Genomic DNA, 20,243 nt, shown 5'->3' with positions numbered 1-20,243 from the left:
ACAAAAAAACTTCTAAATTTTGTGAAATTTCCCAGTAATTAAGTGTGAAATCACAAATTCACAGTTTTATTGGCAGCAAGCTTTAGCCTGATCTCTACGTGTGAATGCACACAGACAAAATAACAGTTAGCTAAAACAGTTCCAGCTTAACAGCAGGTACTTCTGCAAGCCAGTGCAGTAGAATGAGATGTTAGGTTTGATCCTCAACCTATTTTATCTGAAGCCAATGAGGCCAAGCGACAGTTTAGCCTTCCTAAGCCAGAGGAGCACTGGGCAGGCACTGTTCACGCGACAGGGATCAGAGCCCGCTGCTGTCTTCAAAGGGGCAAGAGGGAATGTTACAGTGTGTGTGTTTGTGAGCAAAAGAGAAACTACACAGTTCCTGTTGGACAGAGTGAGCACAGCTGTTGACAGAAGACAAGCAGTCTCAGGCAGCACACAAGTTCACACATGTATGCAAACACATACACACAGCAAGCTGTGCTTTGATTTTAAAAAAGCTGGATCCATTTTTACTTTATTAGTATTATTTGTTTTTGTGCTCTCAAGTGACATCTAAAGTATGAACATTTGATTCCATAAAACCCTAAAACTACAGAAAAAAATAGATACAAGTGCGATTGAAAAAGAACCTTTTATGCACTCTAGATGAGGGGAGGGAAACTGGCTCTCTTACTACCTGATTTTATGAATGAAAAAATGGAAAAAACCTCTTGACATTTAACTTACTGACACTACACCACTCTCTCAAGAGGAAGACCTTAAAATAACATTGTGTCTCAGAACATGGGAAGGGCCTTGGTCTCTTCAGTCAATAGGCTGCTTTTTGGAAATGGTATTTGTGTAAGAATGAAGCACAAATCATTGTGGGAGGCTAACAACTTCAAATACCAGATCCAGATGCTTCCATGGTTTAAGCTTTAAGGAATGAGAGGAGATAGGGGAAGGACTGTGAAAGACCCGGCAGATTGAAGCAGCTGCTGCAGGAGGAGAAAGAGGAGAGAAGAGAAAGACTTAGGAAGAAATAATTAGGAATCTGGAGAAAGCCTGGCAAATTAATATATGTCTATACAGTGGTCTCAGTCAATGCTACCCCCTGCTTCATTTATCAAAACAATATTTTTGGTTCCAAAAGCTGACAGTACTGCCAAAACACTTCGCTTATTTTGATTAATAAGCCAATTTAGCACCGTACGTTTAAAATCTATGCCAAAACATTAGTGAAAAGGAAGACATATATTGTTGTGGCAATCACTAACAGCAGACCAGATATTACAAACCAAGATCTGAATTTGAATATATGGCAATCCTGAGCAGAGGCATGGTATGAGGTAATGATGGAAGGCTGAGTGGGAGGGGAGTGGAGGAGGCAATGAAAGGAATGAGAAAGGACAGAATGAGTGGAAGTCTGTAGTTGACTGATGGAGGTTTCTCTCTTATCAGATGGGGGATTTGCAGGAGACACATAGACCAGCCCTCACCCTACTTTTATGACCTGCAATCCTCCTATGCCTCCATTCCTCATCCATTCAGCTCATCCCGCCATCCCCCTCTTCCTTGCTTCCTTGGCCCCAGGCAATGTGGGTGGGATGTAGTGATTTATAACTATAACTAAGTGTGCACGTGTCGAGTGTATGTGTGAGGTAATGATGCTGTGCCACAGTACAAATGCTTTACCAAACTACTGGAATTTCTAATTATAAACATAAGAGCACCAACCATTATTTTTCATGTATTCAGAGTATTTAACTGATTCTAACCATCATGGCAAGACATGTCCACCATGCTTACAACCTAAAACTAACCAGTGTACTTTCAGGTCATATAATTAACAGTCTTACATAGTTTTATGTTTAGATTGAAAAAATGTCTATGTTATATATCTTATACTAAGAAGTATCTCTCTTAGTACATAGAGTATTTAGTACTTAGTATATAGAAGATTTGAGCTTCATTTGAGTTCAAATAAACTGAAATATATCTGCACATTTACCTCTGTTTTATTGAAAAAAAAAAAGCTTGACCCTTGTCTCTCTGTCTTCAAAGTGACCCCTGGTATAGATGTATATGACACTTTGCAGCAATCAATAATATGGCGAGATGCAGGGAGGGTTACATGTCCATAAACAGTATTACGACTCTCAAAAAGGTCGTGACTCTCAGGTGAGATTGATCAGCATGGTCTGGTTGTAAAACAGGTGACTGTCCAGCTGTGTTACCTCCTTGACTGTCTTTTCCATAAAACTCTCCAATAAAAACACTAAGAGAGGAACAGCTTACAACAAGCATCCCAACATCTCATCCCTCCTTTTTACGTAAACTCAGGAAATGAAAGATCTGTTTACTGGCACAATTAATTGTTTGACATGTAGATACAGAACATGTTATTTCTTACACTGAATGATCTATGTTACTTAAAAGTGGTTTCTAATATTGCTGGTTTAAGTTAAATTGAGCCAAAGTGCAGAGATCACAAAATTAAGCTCTTTAGCAGAGAAAAATTGATGAAACCACAAAAGAGGTTGGGCATGAATGTATATCTATTTTCTAAGAAAGGAATCAATTTTAATATGTAAGAGCCATTTTTGCATCGATTCTGTCCCTGTAGTTTGCAGGAAGCCCTCTTATTCTGGAAACGCTTTTGTGACTCTCAGTAGTGGCCATTGAGCATCATAATGACATCTTGGTACTTTTGTCAGTACGTTTTTATGAGGAAATGTCTTTCAATCTAGTCTCTTTCTACTTGAGTTCATTATGTGAGATAGTTGTGCATGTCTATTTAGCAGTGCAGGCAATGCCAATCAAAGCTTATGGCCTTTAACTCTGACCATCTCCCAATTAGGATGCAACCATAAGATTTCAGCCTCATGGAGAGCAGAGTAGGCTGCATTTTGCAGGGTGTGCTCCACCCAAGCCTCAGCTCTATAATTTAATGATTGAAGGTTTGTTTGCTCCTCCAACTATGTCAACTCCTCTTGTTTTTTTGGATTTCACTCTCTCTGCCTTCTATCCTATATATTTTGTTTATTCATTTTGTCTTTATTCTGTTTATCTCCTCTCTCAATACATGTTTGTTCTTGCTTTTTCATTCACCCTCCTATATGTTTATCTACATTTTACCTGTACTGTTTACTATTTACCATACATTATATGCTTAAAGATGCATGTTGCATACATAATTACATAAGATTTCTGCCTGTGTATGCAAGATAACATGAGGTCATTGTGCTTTCATCGACTGACTGCTATAGAAGAAAATGAAGAATCACTGCACAGTGATTTGGCTCCCATTACAGCTTACACTGGCACAGGTCACTGGGTTCACTTTGGGAAATGGCTCACTGTTCTGTCAATAGTGATACTGCCATCGTTGATGCTGATGACTCGTTTGCACTCCCAGTGCAAGAGGCACAGATCGGCAACCTACAGTATTAAATCCAGCATGGATTGAAACAAACAATACCACTGTAATGTTTTACTTATCAGTTCCGTTGTGATTTAGTTGTTTCTCCCATTTTTTAAACTGATCACAGAACAACTACAAAATCAAATTTGACAAAAGGGTTTTCCAACTCATATCTGCAATACATGCCTTTCATAATTACTCTCTACAGAACAGCAAAAATAAGCCCCATACTTTATGTGTCTTATGATGACCACTGTCTTATGATCACTGTTATGACTGCGGATACAGCTCTTTAGCTAGTTGTTCCAACCAGGATACATTACAACCAATTGCTTTTATTTCAATTGAATTTTACATTGCAGCTCTGTACAATAATACTTTTCATCAGGCCTGGTAAATTCATTACCTGTCACTCAAGAGACCTTTTACGTTTTAATACCTTGTAAAATATACTACTGTGTACATGTTATTTTTGGTTTTGCTAAGATGGCTCTCTCCATAGTGCTCAAATATCTTTGACAGTGGTTAATCTAAAAATGTAATGCATCGTTTCAGTGTCATCAGCAGGCAGTTAATTTTAGTTCTTGTGGAGCTAATGGCTCTGGCCTGGCGTAATAAAATAAGACACTTGCTCAGCATTGCAAACTTTTACTGCATATTAAGTTATGCTGAAATATAAAATACCATATAGTAACCCAGCACGTCTTAATACACTAGAAGCTTTGGTATAATTACAGAAAAATCAGCTTTACCTGGTTTTCAAATTTTATCAGTAAATAACTGTCCTGCTTAAAGGTTCCTTCAAATAACAGAGCGCATTAGCACACCATTTTTCTGCCATATTGGTGGTATTCTGATGATTGCTATAATTACTGCATCAACAGATAGAAGATATTTGACAACTATATAACTACATATACTTCCCGAAACATCTTATCACAAAGTTCCTCACCATTTTGCACACAACAAACCTCTAGTTATGAGAAACTTGCTTTGATTACAAATTATCCAATATTTTAAGCTCACAGGCAACAAGGCTTTGCACAGGCTCCCAGTAATCAGCAGTATGTTATTAGGCTGTGATGCCTTTGAAGAATGCTTGATTAAAGTTCAAATCTGCAACCCAAATGGGAAACAAAGGGGAACTATCTTCAACGATATTAAAACCAGAATTTGAGACATTTTTTAGTTTTATAGTCAACCGTTTATGCAAACAGGTAACAAATAACTAAAGAGTGTTACTGTATCTCCATATTTTAAATGGTTTGGTTTGCAAAAACCTGAAAAGTTAGAGTGATATACTAACTTCCTGGAAAGCCGAGCTAGACAGGATAAAAAAAGAATACATAATTTAGTATCTGTCTTTGAAATCTTCAAGAAAGCAGTTGAAAATTTATCATATTTGACCAGTAAAAATTTGGGTATTGGACTTTAAATGATGGCATGAGCAACCTGGGAGAGTGATTCAGCTACTGAGCTGTGATCCACAACAACAGTGTGGGACTCAAAGATGGAGCTCCATCTGTTCACTAAAAAATAATCAAGCCAAAAAGAACGTCAAGTATTTTCGAGGGCCGATGATAATATTATCCATTCAGGTGAGGAAATTCAGAGCTAGAGCAAGATCATAAACCAGCACTTTGAAATGCATGGTGCTTTGATGGAAAGCTCACTTTAATTACCCTGCCGATCCTTACTAATGCTCAGAAAGTCAACAATGTGACTCCTACAGTGGCTCAGAGTCCATTTCGGTTTTCAAAGTTTTGCTTTTGGTTTTTAAGGCAATAAATGGTTTGACTCCTTTTTATTGTGCAACATGTTCCACAATGTAGCCTACGATCAGCCAAGGTGATTTTACTTGAGACACCAAGGTGTAGTTATAACCTATGGGGTGACCAGCCCTTCAGTGTGGCAGGCCTTAAACTAAGAAATGTCTTACTATACTCACCATTTGAACTACTTCAGATGTACAAACTTTTTAAGTCTCAATTAAAAATGTATTTATTTGCGGTAGCATTCAATTAATCAGTTGCTATCATTAGTGCTGTACTGTCTATTTCAGATTATGACTTGGAGTTAGTTTGTTTGTTTTGTTTGATATCTTTTATACTCTTGTGTATCTCATGTACTTTGGTCGACATGACCTTGTTTTAAAAAGTGGTATAGAAAAAATGTTTTGATTTAATTTGGATTCCCAAACAATCAGCCCCCAACAAACTCACATTTGATTATACAGCAAGTCAGGAAATTTGTCTCTCACTAAGTTGACCTCAAGTGATCAAGTCACTCAATGCCAGTCTGTCACTGTGGGTCCTGTTATCGTTTTGCAGAAGACTGCTATATTCTTTCATTGACTAACTAGGGGCACCAAAGTGCATTCACAGCTGCAGAAAAAAATGCACTAACACAGAGCCCCAGAAGTAAAATGCCTAGGATCAACGAGGATGCTTTGCTGTGTGCCAAGATTTCAACATGCAACAAGCTGGCAGCAATTAGAGAGCCTGCTGGAGAGGTTCCAGTGAGCAGCATGGACATTACTACTGGTCCTGCAAAGCAAAGCTCCATATTATCCCTGTATGAACAAAACAATGTTAATTTTATTTTTGGACAGATTGTAGATGTGTATTTTTGACTGATAAAGAAAGTAAAGAGTAAAGCATAAAATAAAAGGATAATGGAGTACCAAAAATTTCAATTACATGAATGGGTTCTTCTGAATTGTAGATAAAAGAGACCATGAGAAATGAATAGAAGTGAACAAAAGCTGAAAGAAAGAAGTATGAAACTCTTGCTAAATGACGCTAATAAGTTGTTCAGTGTTAGATTAATAAACTGAATGAGTTCAATATGTTTGCATAAACTGAAAGAATAACAAAGACAATATTATTCTGGTTAGCTGAATGAAATTCAATTAAACGCACAATAAGTACATAGAATGAAAGATTCATTGACATTGAGTTCATCTTTCCAATAAATCCATTTTAATAAACATTAATTAAACAAGATGACTTTGATTTTAAATAACCAGTTCTCAGCACTCAGCATTTAATACAAGTCTCCCACAAAGTTTATTTTTCATACTTTGCATTCATAATAGTCCCTTATAAAACTTTCCCAAGGCTATAACCTATTTCTGTTTCCATTATGAATACTGTATGAACTGCATTTGCTGCTACATAAACATCCCAGCAGTCCAACTTCACAGTGAGCCAACTTTTCAGCCTGATACAACACAGCTATAGGAAAATGCATTTGCAGGCATCCAACCAATCAGAGAGACTGTAGCATCTGAATATAATCCATTTTGTCAACATCCCGAACTGTCTGACTGGCAGTGACAATTTCTAAGGACAGTATGTGGTTGTTAGACTGCAATAAAAACTGTGAAGTATATGTTGATATGTACGCACAGGCAAACACATGCTTGCTGCGATTACTAATTCATACTGATATGTGCACATGCTTTTTACAGTAAGTGTGTTCCTGCACGCGTGCAGTCTGGTTAACAGGAGACCCCAAGGCACCAGGTGTCACAGAGAGAAACAGCTGAGAGAGCGACAGCTGCCTCTTCTGGTGTGGATCAGAGGTAGTCCTGCTCTAATGGTGGTGAGTGGTGACATCTTTCCCAGCGTACTTCTGCTTTAACACATACCTTCCTAAAGTCATAAGGGCACACTCTGCCCTCTTAAAAATGGTGACTTTATAAGTTATGACATATGAGGGATTGATTCCATGAGAGTATTTACAAGCCTAAAACCAGCTGTAAAACCTTCCATGCAGTGTCTCACACTCTCAGAACTATTATACAGAAAAAGCCAAAAATAAACCACCTCTGAAATATCTTTATATACCTTAGAAAGTTGCAGCCTAAGGATAACAAAGCAAAACATATGTAACGTAGCCCACAGCATAACACTGCAAAGTCTATGTGATAAACAAATTAGAGTAGGTATGGACACGTACACACCACATAATGTGTCTCACAGCAAAGTGCAGGACACAAGTCCCCCTGTGATATTATCTGGCAGATATTAGGCACCAGTGTAGCCCCCATGACCTATAAGTGACGCTCATGTTTATGGTTGCACAATGATATGGTAGACATGCCCATTCTCATTTGTTATGATGATGCCATCATACGAGGCCCAGTGCATAGAGAGGAACCTATTGCCCATATGTGCGTCCATGGCCTAGTCTCTAACCGAGCAGCACATCTGAAACACTTTGGTAAAGAGTGATGCATGATCCCACGTTCGTTTACAAGATCCAATCTACACGCGTATGAAGACAGAAAAAAATGTTCGACCCACGGTCATGGGTTTGTGATGGGTAACGTTACAAAGAGTAACGTCGAAATACTCGTATACAGACTGAACCGACTGTGGTCCAGCTATAACCATCCACACCTTGTAGCCTACTTGGTCCAACCCAAAATGGGGTCAGTGCCTAATAATCAAAAGCACACATCACAGGAGGTGTTGACATCAAAGACTGCGTAATGTCAGCTCAGCTGTTCTAAAATGTGGTAAATAACTACAAGCCGTGCGCATCTCGCCTGCACGCTGACGCACAGCCCATTGAAACCCGTCAGCAGGTTTGGTCATTTTTGTCAACAGTGTGGAAGACCATCAGTTTTCACAACGACAGTTCCACTGTGGCTCTCCCACAACGAGACTCGCCCCTTCCCGACTTACCGGATTTGAAAAACGCCGCTATGTCTGCCGCGTCCTTTGCAGACTCATCTAATCCCTCTCCTGCGCTCATGGTTGTGGTCGCTCGTGAGAAAATAGCGATAGATATCCTCAGTGGGTTTTATTGTTGCAGTAATTATTTATTTAGCAAGAACGGATCCTAACGCATTTCATTGAAGCTCCGGTCATACAATCTGTGCTCGCTTCATTAAGCGAGAGACCTCCTCCTCCATTTTGGCCGACAAGGGAAAATCCTGACGACCGATCGGAGGCGCTCCCGAGTTGGGACATGAGGGAGAGGATGGAAGAGGAAGGGAGGGAGGGGGGGTAGTGAGTCAAGGCGGAGGTAAAAGAGGAGGGGAGGAGGACTGAGGGAGGAGGGCTATTCCGTTTCCAGGGGTGGGTGGGGGTGGGATATCCTGGGATTCCGTTTCGGGGGGTTTTGGTGCATTGTGCGCCACCCAAATTTAGTGTGCGCCACAGTACATCAGCAGCCCCAAACGTCACTCACTGCGGTGCTGATGCGGGCTGCGTGGGAGTCAATCTTCAGGATTTTATGCTTTAATAACTTGGGTCTGATATTATGGAAGATTTAATGAAGATTATTATGGAAATCCCCGTTTTCCCTGATATGTTTAGTAGCATCTTGGTCTTACTATATGATCTTACAGCAGCATTGTTGCAAACGCGAGTTAAATATTTGTACGAGGTCACTGAGTTCTGGTGTTGCATTATTTACAGTATTTTCCTGCCACATACGGAGTAGTAGCATTCATGTTAGGCCAATAATGAGTAATCGCAGTTTTAGCCGATACGAGGCATTCAATTATGAGGAGGAGGAGGAGTTACTTTATTCTCTCTTCATCTCATAGTGATGAAGATGATGCTACAGTATGAGGTCATTGCCCCTCAAGTCTAACCCAGATCTCAAGTCGAAGCGCAGTCCTGACTGTTGACAGTGCACTGCTGCCATCTACTGACCTGCCACAATAGTGACACACATGTTCTTTTTAAATAGTCAGATGTAAACAAATAAATACCCATTCTATATCACAAAATTCTGCCTAAGCAGCGTGTGCCTGTGATATTACTAGTCTGATTAATGCAGCTGAGCACAGCTGCTGTTCACTAGAGTGAGATCATGAGGGAGATGCACACAGGGATGAGAGAAGAGAACAGCCCAAAGTGAATGAGAGCTTGTGGGGATGTGTTTAACTGATTAACTGATGAACAGTTGCCTTGGGATCTAAAGCTGAATGAAAAGTAAAGTGGAAAGTGTTTGTGTCCCAAAAAGGAAAGTTGTTACTTATTCTAAACTTGGAACTAGCTATTCCAGCATGAGTCATGGATTTTTATAGAACTGTGGATGCTTTACACTAAAACTGAGTGAATAAAAACTGTCTCTGTTTTATGGCTGTATTTCCACTTGCTGGTCAGGATAGAGGTGTCCATTGGAGAACTGCATGACAGAGGACAGAACAAATCAACTAGAACAGTCTTCTGATCATTGAAGGTGGTTGACTGGACACAAGTTTCAATTTTCATGGGTCTGGCTCACCTTGTTTGTTTAAACCCTTTGTTTTAACATCGATATATACTTTATGTATATTATTTTGCTGCAGGAAATGTTTCACATTAAACATTTTATTTATTGTTTTATTATTATTGGAGAATGTATCTTATCTGCACTAAACACTGTAGAGTGGATGTTAGTCAGAATGTGAATTAAGTTGTAGAACGATACTGTGTCACAGTAGACCGACCGTAATCATAATAACTGTACACTACAAGGATGGACACAATTAGCCTCAAAATGCTCATATAGCCTATTAAAAATGTAGGGAAACAAGATTAAACTACCGCTAACAACAGCTAGACTGAAATTTATTCTTTTATTTCAACTAAAACTAACAAATATCAGTTTACTAAATTTTAAGAAAGAAAAGCTGTCTTGGACTTAATTGTTCCTTCAATGGTGTCATTGCATACATTTTTATAAAAAATTAAAAAAACTAAACTAAATCAAAGAGAAGTGTTTAGGTAATGCTTTAACTAGCTTTTGTCATAGGCTAAAGGGCTGTATGGCCATAAGATAGTTAATGCATGGTCAGGTTGCCAATGTGGAACATAATAGGTCAAAGGTTCAGTTCCTTAGGTGAATGATCGTCTTATTTATTGATTAGGCTTATTAGATTTTATTTTAACATGATAATCAGTGTGTTGACTAATTTTACGTGTTCTTGTTAACATTAGAGCTTGATGGTATTATTTTGCAGCAAGAACAATGTAGCTTTAAAATGGATTGTTGTGTAAAATATGCACACAGTACAGTTACACATATTTCACACATCTTGGTGTGAGGACAAGGCAGATTTAGTCCATACTCTGCAGCTTAGACAAGGAAGTAGTAGCAAAACACAATATGTTCTGACATTGACACATGGTTTGTTTGTGTGAGATGAGCAAGTATAATGCTCAGTGTTTTAATGATGTTACTGATTGTTGTGTGTTGTGTAACTGTTTGAAAATGTGTTATTTATTATTCAAAACTGTTTATTTTAACTTTTTGCTCAACACAGGGTTGATGAAGATAATGTGATGTTTTGACATGAGCACCATCTTTGGGCCGACCTGCACTACCTCGGTTCTTCCTTCAGCCCATGAGGAGGAATCACTGAGAGACTGAGACTGATGTCTGACTGACGTCTGATGTGCTGGTGTGAAAAAACACATAATTTTATTAAAGGAGATTCTCTATGGGTGACATCTGTGCTTACTCCTTATTGAAGTGCTCTCCCACTTTAGTGAATCAAAAATGAAATGAAAATCAAATAAAAATGCCAATACATGTCTTTGAAATATAAAAACAATCACTGATTTGATCAAGATTTGCATTACTTTATGAATTGGTATTCCAGTGCTCATTTAAGTGCTGATTAAACCTAAAAGGTAAGAAGATGCAGCTCAAGGTGAACCCACTTATTTTATTTTTCAGTTTCTGAAGGATGGGGTTCAGTTTTGGATGGCTGTGTATTTCCTGTCATGGTTTGGGGCCACCGGGCCCCTCAGAGCGAGGGCAAATCAATACAAAATGCTACAAAATCTTTTCTTCCACTCTCTGCTTTTCAGGCAATTACACAGCTTCACTGTGTTGTGAAGCGCTGCTAGCCAATGATTAATTGCCCGCTCTGGTTTGTGGAGCCACCCACTGCCCCCTTGTCCATTTTACAAATGCCCCGTTACCTTGGAAACCACTAACAACATAACACGATCGTCGCGACCAAAACGTGTTTTGTAGATCAGGCGCTCGTGCCACGAAAACAAATCTCGGGGAATGGGAGCGTGAACAAACTAAAGATGCTTTACTTGACGCGAATGACGCTGGAACCTTAGAGTCTGGTTATCGAGGAGGTTGCTGTGCGATTTAATGTGTGAGCCATGTCCTTCACCTCTCGGCTTGCCAAAGTCAGCTACAGGAACAGAGCCACCCAACAGCCTGGGCCGGTGGAGTCGGTCAAGGAGATGCAGGTTTGATCCCAAGTGCTTAGAACAAATAAGTGATAATCATGACAATTTCACTCTTTGTGGGGAAAAAGTATCTTAAAGTATCTTGCGTGTAGAGACTCTACCATCATTTCATGTTTTTATTCTTTTTAATGTATTTTATTCTCAATTCTCACATCAAGTTAATCAGGTTAGAAATCAAAATATAGGGTAAGAACTGTTTCTATTATTTCAAATATTTAGCCTGCCCTCACTGATACAGTATAAACAGGGTGGACAAAATAGGCCACGTGACACAAACAGCGTTTTCCAAAGACCAAGCAGCTGATTGAATCGCTCTATAAAACACTGAACAACATTAAACCTTTATGAAGAAAAGATTTAAGTTCATTAGACCTAGACTCCAATAGTTTTAACCAGGTGTACCTTTTAAACTGACAGCCACTATGTATGTTTTTCACTGCAAAACAAGCCATATTACAGAGCACATAATACTAATAACAGACGTAACATATACAAATATTTAAAGTACAGGTGGTGTTTCTTCTAAAAATAATCCAAATTACACTATTTCCTTAATCACGAGTGGACAAGAGGTTCTTCATATCCTTTTAAATTAGTGGCTTCATTTTACCTTAGATAAATGACCACAGAAAGTCATTCACACACAGAGGCAGCACAGGTAGGTGTAGCTAACTGCAGTTAGGGTTAGAGCAGTAGTGCTAATTGCTGTGAGAACATCTAGACTATTATACTCAGTGCTCTGTCAGCATCAGTCCAAAATAACTGTAGCATGTGGTCCTGTATGTGGACAGCGTGGGGAACCTGGGGTCTTTCGGTGTGGAGTTTGCTGTGGGGTTTCTCTGGCTACTATAGTTTCCTTATGCACTCCAAAGACATGCACTTTGGGGTTAGGTTAACTGGTCACTCTAAATTGTCCATAGGTGTAAATGTGAATGTTTGTCTGTCTCTCTGCATCATGTGACAGACTAGAGATCTGTCCAGGGTGTAACCTGCATCTTGCCCAGTGCCAGCTGGGATTTGCTCCCAGGTGATGGACATGGTACATGTTTGGTTGTATTATAAGCCACAGTCCACTAGATGGTAGTGTGTTCACAGTATATTTGCTGTATTGTCAGGTATTTTTACTTCTAGTGCTCTTACTTAATGTTGAGCACTGCCATTATCAGAATGGTGATTGTTATTAGTAAGATTTTCTTTCTGTTAACAGCTAACTAATTTAGTGGATTCCAAACCAAGAAATCGAGACCTTTATTTGTAGGTTATTCTTTCCATGCATTTCACACCCACTAATCCCGCCATAAAAGTAGGTAAAATACAAATTAAAGAGCCCTGTTCTGTCACAAGAGTCTGGACAAATAATCATTTCCATTTCCATACTTAAAGAGACACTATGTAGCTTTTTGTAGACTTTAAAATAATGTCTCTATAATGATTTCAGTGGTAGAACAACTATTAACCGGCCTCACACCAGCTGCAACAGCACTATGCAACTTTCATGTTCGGGTAGGATCACCCAGCCCCGCCCATCAGCTGCCCGGGGAAGAGTGAGACCTGCTTTACGGCATACGTCACATGCTTTACTCGTAGCCTGAGTGGAGTTAGCCAACTGCTAACTATAAGACGAAATGATCTTACATGGGATTCTCAAAACCAACGTCATGGCAGAGCCAGCGAAGAAGCCAAAGAGGGTTTTGTCAGAGGAATTGAAGAAAGAGAGGGAGTGGCTTATACTCTGGATTCGTCCTGTCAGCTCAGTTAACAAAGTCACGTGTATTGTGCTGCCCACGAGGAAGCTTATACAGCAACAGTATTTACGACACTAGTAACAGACAATTGTGTTTCTCAACCAGATGGGGGTACCGTGAGCAAAAGTTACATAGTGTTGCTTTAAAGCTTCTGTTCACTTTAGACTTAACAAATGAACAATCAGTTGTGTGTGTGAAAATATCGGTTTCCTAAGGCCCCTCGACAAGACCAGGAAACTTAGCTATACTTTGTGTGAAAGTTAGTGTATTTATATCAACTTCTTGATTGAATAGAATATTTCTAGACCTATAACTGTGATGGACTGGTGACCTGTCCAGGGTGTACCCCCACAGATCCAGCAGATCCCCGTGACCCTAAATAGGAATAGGCAAGTGTAGATAATGGATGGATGGATCTATAAATTATTTAACTTTGTAACTGCTCCCAGGAGTGGATAGAACCAGAGACAACAAAGCTAATAAAAAGAGAAAAAATGCATGTCAAAATAAAGTTCACAGAGCTGTTGTGGTTTCCCAGGTATATTGTGCTACTGCCTGGTGTAGTTTTAATGCAAGTTTCTTTAAGCTCTCTATGTCTGTGTCAATTTGAGCATCTTTTTGGAGAACTGATCTATGTTGTCTTTTTTAGATCTCACCACACTCTCATTCATAATTTACAGTGATTCTCCTGTTTCATGACAGCTCCCAACCAGGTGGTCCAACATAGAAATCAATCATACAGTAGTAAAAAATTGATGACCAAACTCCTTTTAAATGCAAATGGTTGTAGTCATTTCTTCAGTATTAAATTATCACTCTGATCCATATGGTGAGCTATGCTTCTCGTCTGCTGATGCCACAGTAAAAGTAAAAACAGAATTTAATATTAATGTTAGGTTTATGTTTGTGTGCATTGTCTGTGTACTTGTTCACGGGGTGAAAGATTAGGATCTCCTTGTTACAGCTGCCACTAGCTATTATTTTCATTAGTCTCATCTATCAATGCTTTCCCCTCTACTGAAGGTATTTATTTAAGCTAAAGAGCCCGATGTGGCATTTTCAAATTGTGTTGTGTGTGCATATATGCTAATGTATGTGTTAAGCCATGTTGCACCAAATAAAAACCAGCAGTACAAATTTTAAAGTAGAAAAGGCAATTCAAATGCCAAACAAATGTCACAGTTACATTCTTATTCTATAGCTGTCTTTTGATGCAATTACTACAGTCACCACATGGCTAGTTTCAGTCAATTAACATACAGCAGTAATGCATATAAAAGCCAAGGAGGTGTGTGGACTGCTGTAGAAGGTGACACATGCCCTGTTGAAGGCCATTTTTAAAAATGACAACACTGATAAACTATATACTTTATCTGTTCATGTTTGCATTTTGTCTGACAATCCTATCCACCAATTTGTGTTTCAATATATCAACTGTCTTTCCACCCTCATCCCTGTCCCCCATTGCTGTAATAGATCTGTAAGGTGAGAGCAGGACTTTGACAATTACCTTGCCGACAAATGGTCATCCAACACCACATTATCTAGCTCGCAGTCCCCTTTTTCTAGCAACACTCATAATTTCAGGGCAGTAACCTTTCTCACATGGCAAATAAGAAGGCTGATTGCTTGCACAATGTAGCAAAGCCACTTGTTCTTTGTCATGTCTTCTTTGTTGGAAGCTGCAATTCTCTAATGTCATGAGAAGCAAAGCCAATTAAGAAGGTGGAATGACTTGAAAAGAAGTGTCAGTGTGAAAGGCCGCCTCTGACTATGCTGCATTTTGAACCAGACTATCAAAACAAGGTAAGGTGACCCAAGAGTTCTGAAGTTACAGGCAACTTGGCTTCTTGGCTGTCTACTCTTGCCAAATGTAATTCATCATTAATGTGTCAGAATTCAGTGAACAGCTGATGTGTTTGTACTAAAACGTGGCTGATAGAAAATTTTAAGCAGTGGAAACAGTGTATTTATGTATGAGCTATTTTGAAATGTTTTAATGTGCTGCAGGTTATGCAGGCTTCTCTCAACGAGCAGCAACTGATTTTATCTGACAACAGCCTGGTGTATTTATCAGAGTAATATATGACAAACCAATGAAAAAACTTCCTGCATGTGCTTCATCCAATAGGCTACCTAAACAAAATGATGTTGAAATGCTCTTTAAAGAGTATTGAAAATTACCATAATAGGTTTTTGCTTAAAACAAGGACCACCTTTCTCAATTATTAAAAAATGCGGTAGATTGAATTGCAAGTTTGTCATAAAATCACTGAATGAGAAATCTGTATTCTACCTGTATAATTTTACGTTGTGTTGCGAGTGTGTATCCCACATACTCGGCCTATAAAGTTGATGAGTTTGTCTTGAAGTTTAGATGTTTGACTATTACAGCATTTGGAAAGTTTAATCCATAGCTACTAATCATTGATGACTAGATTCATATGATTAGTGCTGTCATAAGTGAAGGTGTCCATGAGCTCAACATAAAATGGACCTTTAAATATTTATTTGCACTAGTTTGATCTGTCCTGCTTGTTCTTGTATAGCACCATTCATACACTACGCAATTCAAAGTGCTTTACAAGGCATATAATTACATTAAAAGCATGGAAATAAAATTTGCCTTTGCAATAAAATAAATTTAAATAAAATAAAGTAAATTAAAATAAGATGTAAAAGCACATTAAGAAAACAAGGATGAACAATTATTTGAAGGCAGCAGTAAACAACAGTGTTTTCAGTCCTGATTTGAATGAGCTGACAGTTTGAGCAGACCTCAGGTGTTCAGGAAGTTTGTTCCACAAGTGAGGAGCATAGTGACTGAATGCTGCTTCACTTTGTTTGGTTCTGGTTCTGGGAACACACTGTAGACCTGTCCCAGATGACCTGGGGGGTCTGGAAACCTCATAGGGAACTAATACATCTTGAATATATTTTGGTCCACAACCATTTAGTCCTTTATAAACTAGCAATAAGATTTTAAAATCTATCCTTTGACTAACAGGAAGCCAGTGTAGTGATCTGAGAACTGGTGTGATGTGGTCCAGTTTCCTGGTGTTTGTAAGGACTCTGGCAGCAGCATTGAGTATAGAGTAGGTTTTTGCGTATTGAGCTGTGAGTATTCCTTGTCACACTGCTATATGTGCATTTAGCTGCATATATGAGGGTGTCAATTAATATGCAATATGTGTGTGTATAGCCAACAAAAATGTGCCTGTGTTTTTCAGTTTGTTTAAACAGTTTACAGGGAATCAAGTACATCCTGTCCATGGTGTGGCTATGAAAAAGTTATACCTCCTTGAATGGAATAACCATTAAACATACAGCAGGCATAGCTTCAGCTCAGTTGCCTGAATGGGCACCACTGACAACCTGATAGGGCTAATCCCTTGATTGGCAAAAGTATATGGCTCCCCTGCGTACATGTAGCTATAGATGAGAAAGAGATAGCAGGTTATAGAAGGATATAGAAAGGTTTAAGTTGAAGGGACAAGGAGCTGTCATGTTGCCGGTATTTAGAAAGCAGCTCTGGAAACAAACAGTGTCCAAAGTCATTCAGGTAAGCAAGATCATGCAGCACTGTTGTTGTTCTTGTGTCATTTGAGATTTATCTCCCATTTTAGTTTAACCATGCATATAATTCTCATGTATTATGCAAAGTACTGGCTCTGATGGAATCTTTCATTTACCATTGTGGAATTTGAAATTTAATTGACAAAATTAAATGTTAAACTTTATCTGCAACTTCTGTGTTGACTGTGATGGTGCCTGTTATTTTTTGTTCCCCCAGAAGAGTTGGATTAAAATTAACTAAATCATTTTCTGTATTTGTTTGAGGATAAGCAGGGGAATTAAAAACATTTTGAAATGTTGTTTTTATATGTATAAGGTACATAATCAGATTATATTCCTGCCTAGCTTTCCTGCTGCCTCTTTTCTGTCACAGCAGTTTTTTTCCCAGAAAGCCACTGTTTCTTGTTTGTTGTTAGTCTCACAACTGCTTATCCCAGGAAGGGGTTTTGTTCGCTTCTAAAAGCCATTAGTGTTGTAGATTGCATTACATGGGACTGTCCATGGCTTCTGTGTCACAGAAAGAACTAAATCTGAATGTGTGCGCTTGTTTGTCATTGATGGAGGCTGTTGTTGTTTACCATAGTGTATTTTACCTGTTTGTGTATTGCAGTGACTTAGCTTGCTTATTTGACTACTATGCCATCACACCGCATGGTGTCTGTATTGTTTGCCTCTGGGCTGAGTGACCTACTAGCTGAAATGGGACATATTCATAATTATGTTTTCATTATTGTGTAATCACTGGAAAATAACCAATGCATTTTCTTGATCTTATGATGAGCGTTTTGAAGCAGGTCAATTTTCATGAAGGCAGCCATGTTGTGCTGCCAGATTTCTACAGTAGCCTAGAAGGGGAAAGCCTGGGTCTAGACAGGGACTCATGCTTTGTTTTGATGGTGACAGCAACCGTATTCTGCAATCTTACTACTAGATTCCATTTATTCTTTCACATTTTACATATTGTACCTTCAAATGACCAAAAAAAAAAAAAAAAAGATTACTGCTACAAATACAAAGTCAGTTTACATTAAGTATAAATGAAAAAATGTTCATGTGTAAATTGACTGAACTATGTACAATGAAGGTACATTTCCATCTTGTAATTTTGTTGCAATTAGTAGCTGTCCTGTTGAAGTGACCTGTGACTTGCAGTTTATCGTCCTGAGAGTACTGGGTTGGTGCCTGAGAACATTAATAATTTAGCAGATTTTGTGGGTATTCTAAGTCCACTGCAGGTGGACCCTTTGGGGAAACTGCTATTAACCTTGTGTCATTATAAATAGTCCATGTGGTTATTGTCTGATCTCTTTTAACGTTACTGATGGGCTAATGTGTTGCTGCTCTTATTTACCTTGTGTGACACATATAGTTTGTGAGGTTCTTTGCATGCTGTCTTCCCACAACCAACACCCCAGGCTCTAAATAACAACAATCAATAACACGACTCTTCACTGCTTTGATTTGTGGTATATGTAGAATTCTACTCTTTCTTTATCCCAGTTTCTGCCTCTTGCTCTTCTTAGGTCGTTATCTGTTACAGTGCTCTGTTACATTATTTCTTCCTTTTCACCTCTTTCCACTTTTTTATCCCTCTTGTTCTCCTTTCTTGATTTATTTTTCTTCACTGCACAGCTACCCATCTTTCCAATATTTAAATCTGTCTCAGTCTTTTTTGGATTAATTTTTTCCTCAGCTCTTCATGTCCATTGTGTCTATTTATTCCCACATGGTATACTCTCTTCATCCATTGCTTAATCCTTGCTATCTTCTCGATTTTACATCTTTTTTTCATCTTCACGTACGTTTTTATTTAGTATTCTATCAGATTTGTCCCTCACATCTGTCGCATTGATTCTCTCTAATCTGATTCTTCACAGAATTGGTGGCGACTCCCCCAGGGTTCTTGCATGTACAGTATGTTCTGTGTCCAATTGTCTGTTACAGACTTTAGCAGTCAGTTTATCTTGGCAAGAAAGGCAGAGAATATACTTCACAGTAAAATCATTGTTCTATGTAATACATACTGTAAACCACATGGATCATGCGTACCCAAAAATACATGGAAGGGGAGTAAAGGAGAACATGAGGAGAGAGCACCTTGATCTAATATATTATTTCATTCTTAAGATGTAATCCAGTAATTAACAATTGCCTAAACACACTGGTATATTTCCAAAAGTGGCTCCTAAGTGTTCTATTCTTGACACAGCCTGTCACAGTAGGATGTTTTCTGTTTTGTTACAGAATAGGGTGTTTAAAAAGATCATCTTTGATCGATGTAAAGTACTTTAGACCAAATATAACTATTCTTGTCATCACATGTTTAAATTTCAGACAGATAATAAGGCTAAATGAGAGATTTTCAATGCACTCTGTAGCTGGCACACCTTGCAGCACAGGTTTCATTTAATTTATTGGCTGACCTTGTTCACTTGTTGCTAAGCAGCAGCACCTGCCAATAGACTGGTTGGTTTTACTGTCACACCATTGTGCTGTGAACTCTGTGTTTTCAGTTAATTTAATCTAAGAAATGTAGTGTATTCAGTGTAGGACCACAGGGGACATTCAGTCATCATTACCACCTTCCTCCTCACTAAATACATATAAATTTGAAATATGCTCTAATGACTTTAGTCATTATACCAGCTGAATTCTTTAAAAAGCATTTAATTCAACAACCGGTCCACAATATCAAATCAAAATGTTACAATTTTCTTCAATTTAACTCAGCAGTAACTCAGCAGTCTGTGATGCTAATATAAAATATATTTTGTTTAGCAAAAGTTGAAAGAGGAGCGTGAGGCTAAGCGGGCCCAGCTGGATGGAAGACATGACTACATCCTCAGCATTGTGGCTTCATGCCTGGGATTGGAGAAATCTGATGTGGAAGATGCAATACTGGAGGGGAATCAGGTACTTTGTATTTTTGTAAAACAATTACCTCTGGCAGAATTTGCAACATGTTATGAATTTATATTTTCATGGACACCAAATTACTGCTGTATTTATTTATTATTATTTACCATAAGTAATTATTTTAGTTTAGTGTTTGGTTAAGGTTGCACCGTGCATGTCTGTGCATCTACAGCAGGTGCTAAAAGAGTTTCACAGTGTGTCTGGATGAATGTTGTGCCTGATTGTGCAGAATGTTTTCTTTTCATCTTTCTCAGATTGACCGCATGGAGCAGTTCTTCATGGCTGAGGGTCTTCCACACCTCATGTTTTACTATCAGGACACTGAGCCAATTGAAACAGGTAATGCAAAAAAAAACATTGACCAAAATTTAATAAGATGAA

At 38.6% G+C, this 20,243-nt stretch overlaps 2 protein-coding genes across 6 annotated transcripts in view; one reads left to right on the top strand and one right to left on the bottom strand.

Annotated features, from left to right (window-relative positions):
• Positions 1 to 8,170, bottom strand: part of triob (trio Rho guanine nucleotide exchange factor b) — a 90,713-nt gene extending 82,543 nt beyond the window's left edge. The window contains exon 1 of the mRNA XM_026294372.1: positions 8,101 to 8,170. Coding sequence (XP_026150157.1) covers positions 8,101 to 8,170 — 70 coding nt within the window. The remainder of the gene's footprint in view (positions 1 to 8,100) is intronic.
• A 3,201-nt stretch (positions 8,171 to 11,371) lies between these two features.
• The window catches only part of dnah5 (dynein, axonemal, heavy chain 5), a 76,066-nt gene continuing 67,194 nt past the window's right edge, over positions 11,372 to 20,243 (top strand). For all 5 annotated transcript variants that reach the window (XM_026293286.1, XM_026293284.1, XM_026293283.1 and 2 more), the window contains exons 1-3: positions 11,372 to 11,625; positions 19,725 to 19,859; positions 20,117 to 20,201. In XM_026293286.1, the coding sequence (XP_026149071.1) occupies positions 11,536 to 11,625; positions 19,725 to 19,859; positions 20,117 to 20,201 (310 nt within the window). In that variant the 5' untranslated portion in view covers positions 11,372 to 11,535. The remainder of the gene's footprint in view (positions 11,626 to 19,724; positions 19,860 to 20,116; positions 20,202 to 20,243) is intronic.

The sequence above is a fragment of the Mastacembelus armatus genome, chromosome 16 (genome assembly GCF_900324485.2).
Source record: "Mastacembelus armatus chromosome 16, fMasArm1.2, whole genome shotgun sequence".
Taxonomy (NCBI): Eukaryota; Metazoa; Chordata; class Actinopteri; order Synbranchiformes; family Mastacembelidae; genus Mastacembelus; species Mastacembelus armatus.
This window is presented reverse-complemented; position numbering and strand designations above follow the sequence as displayed.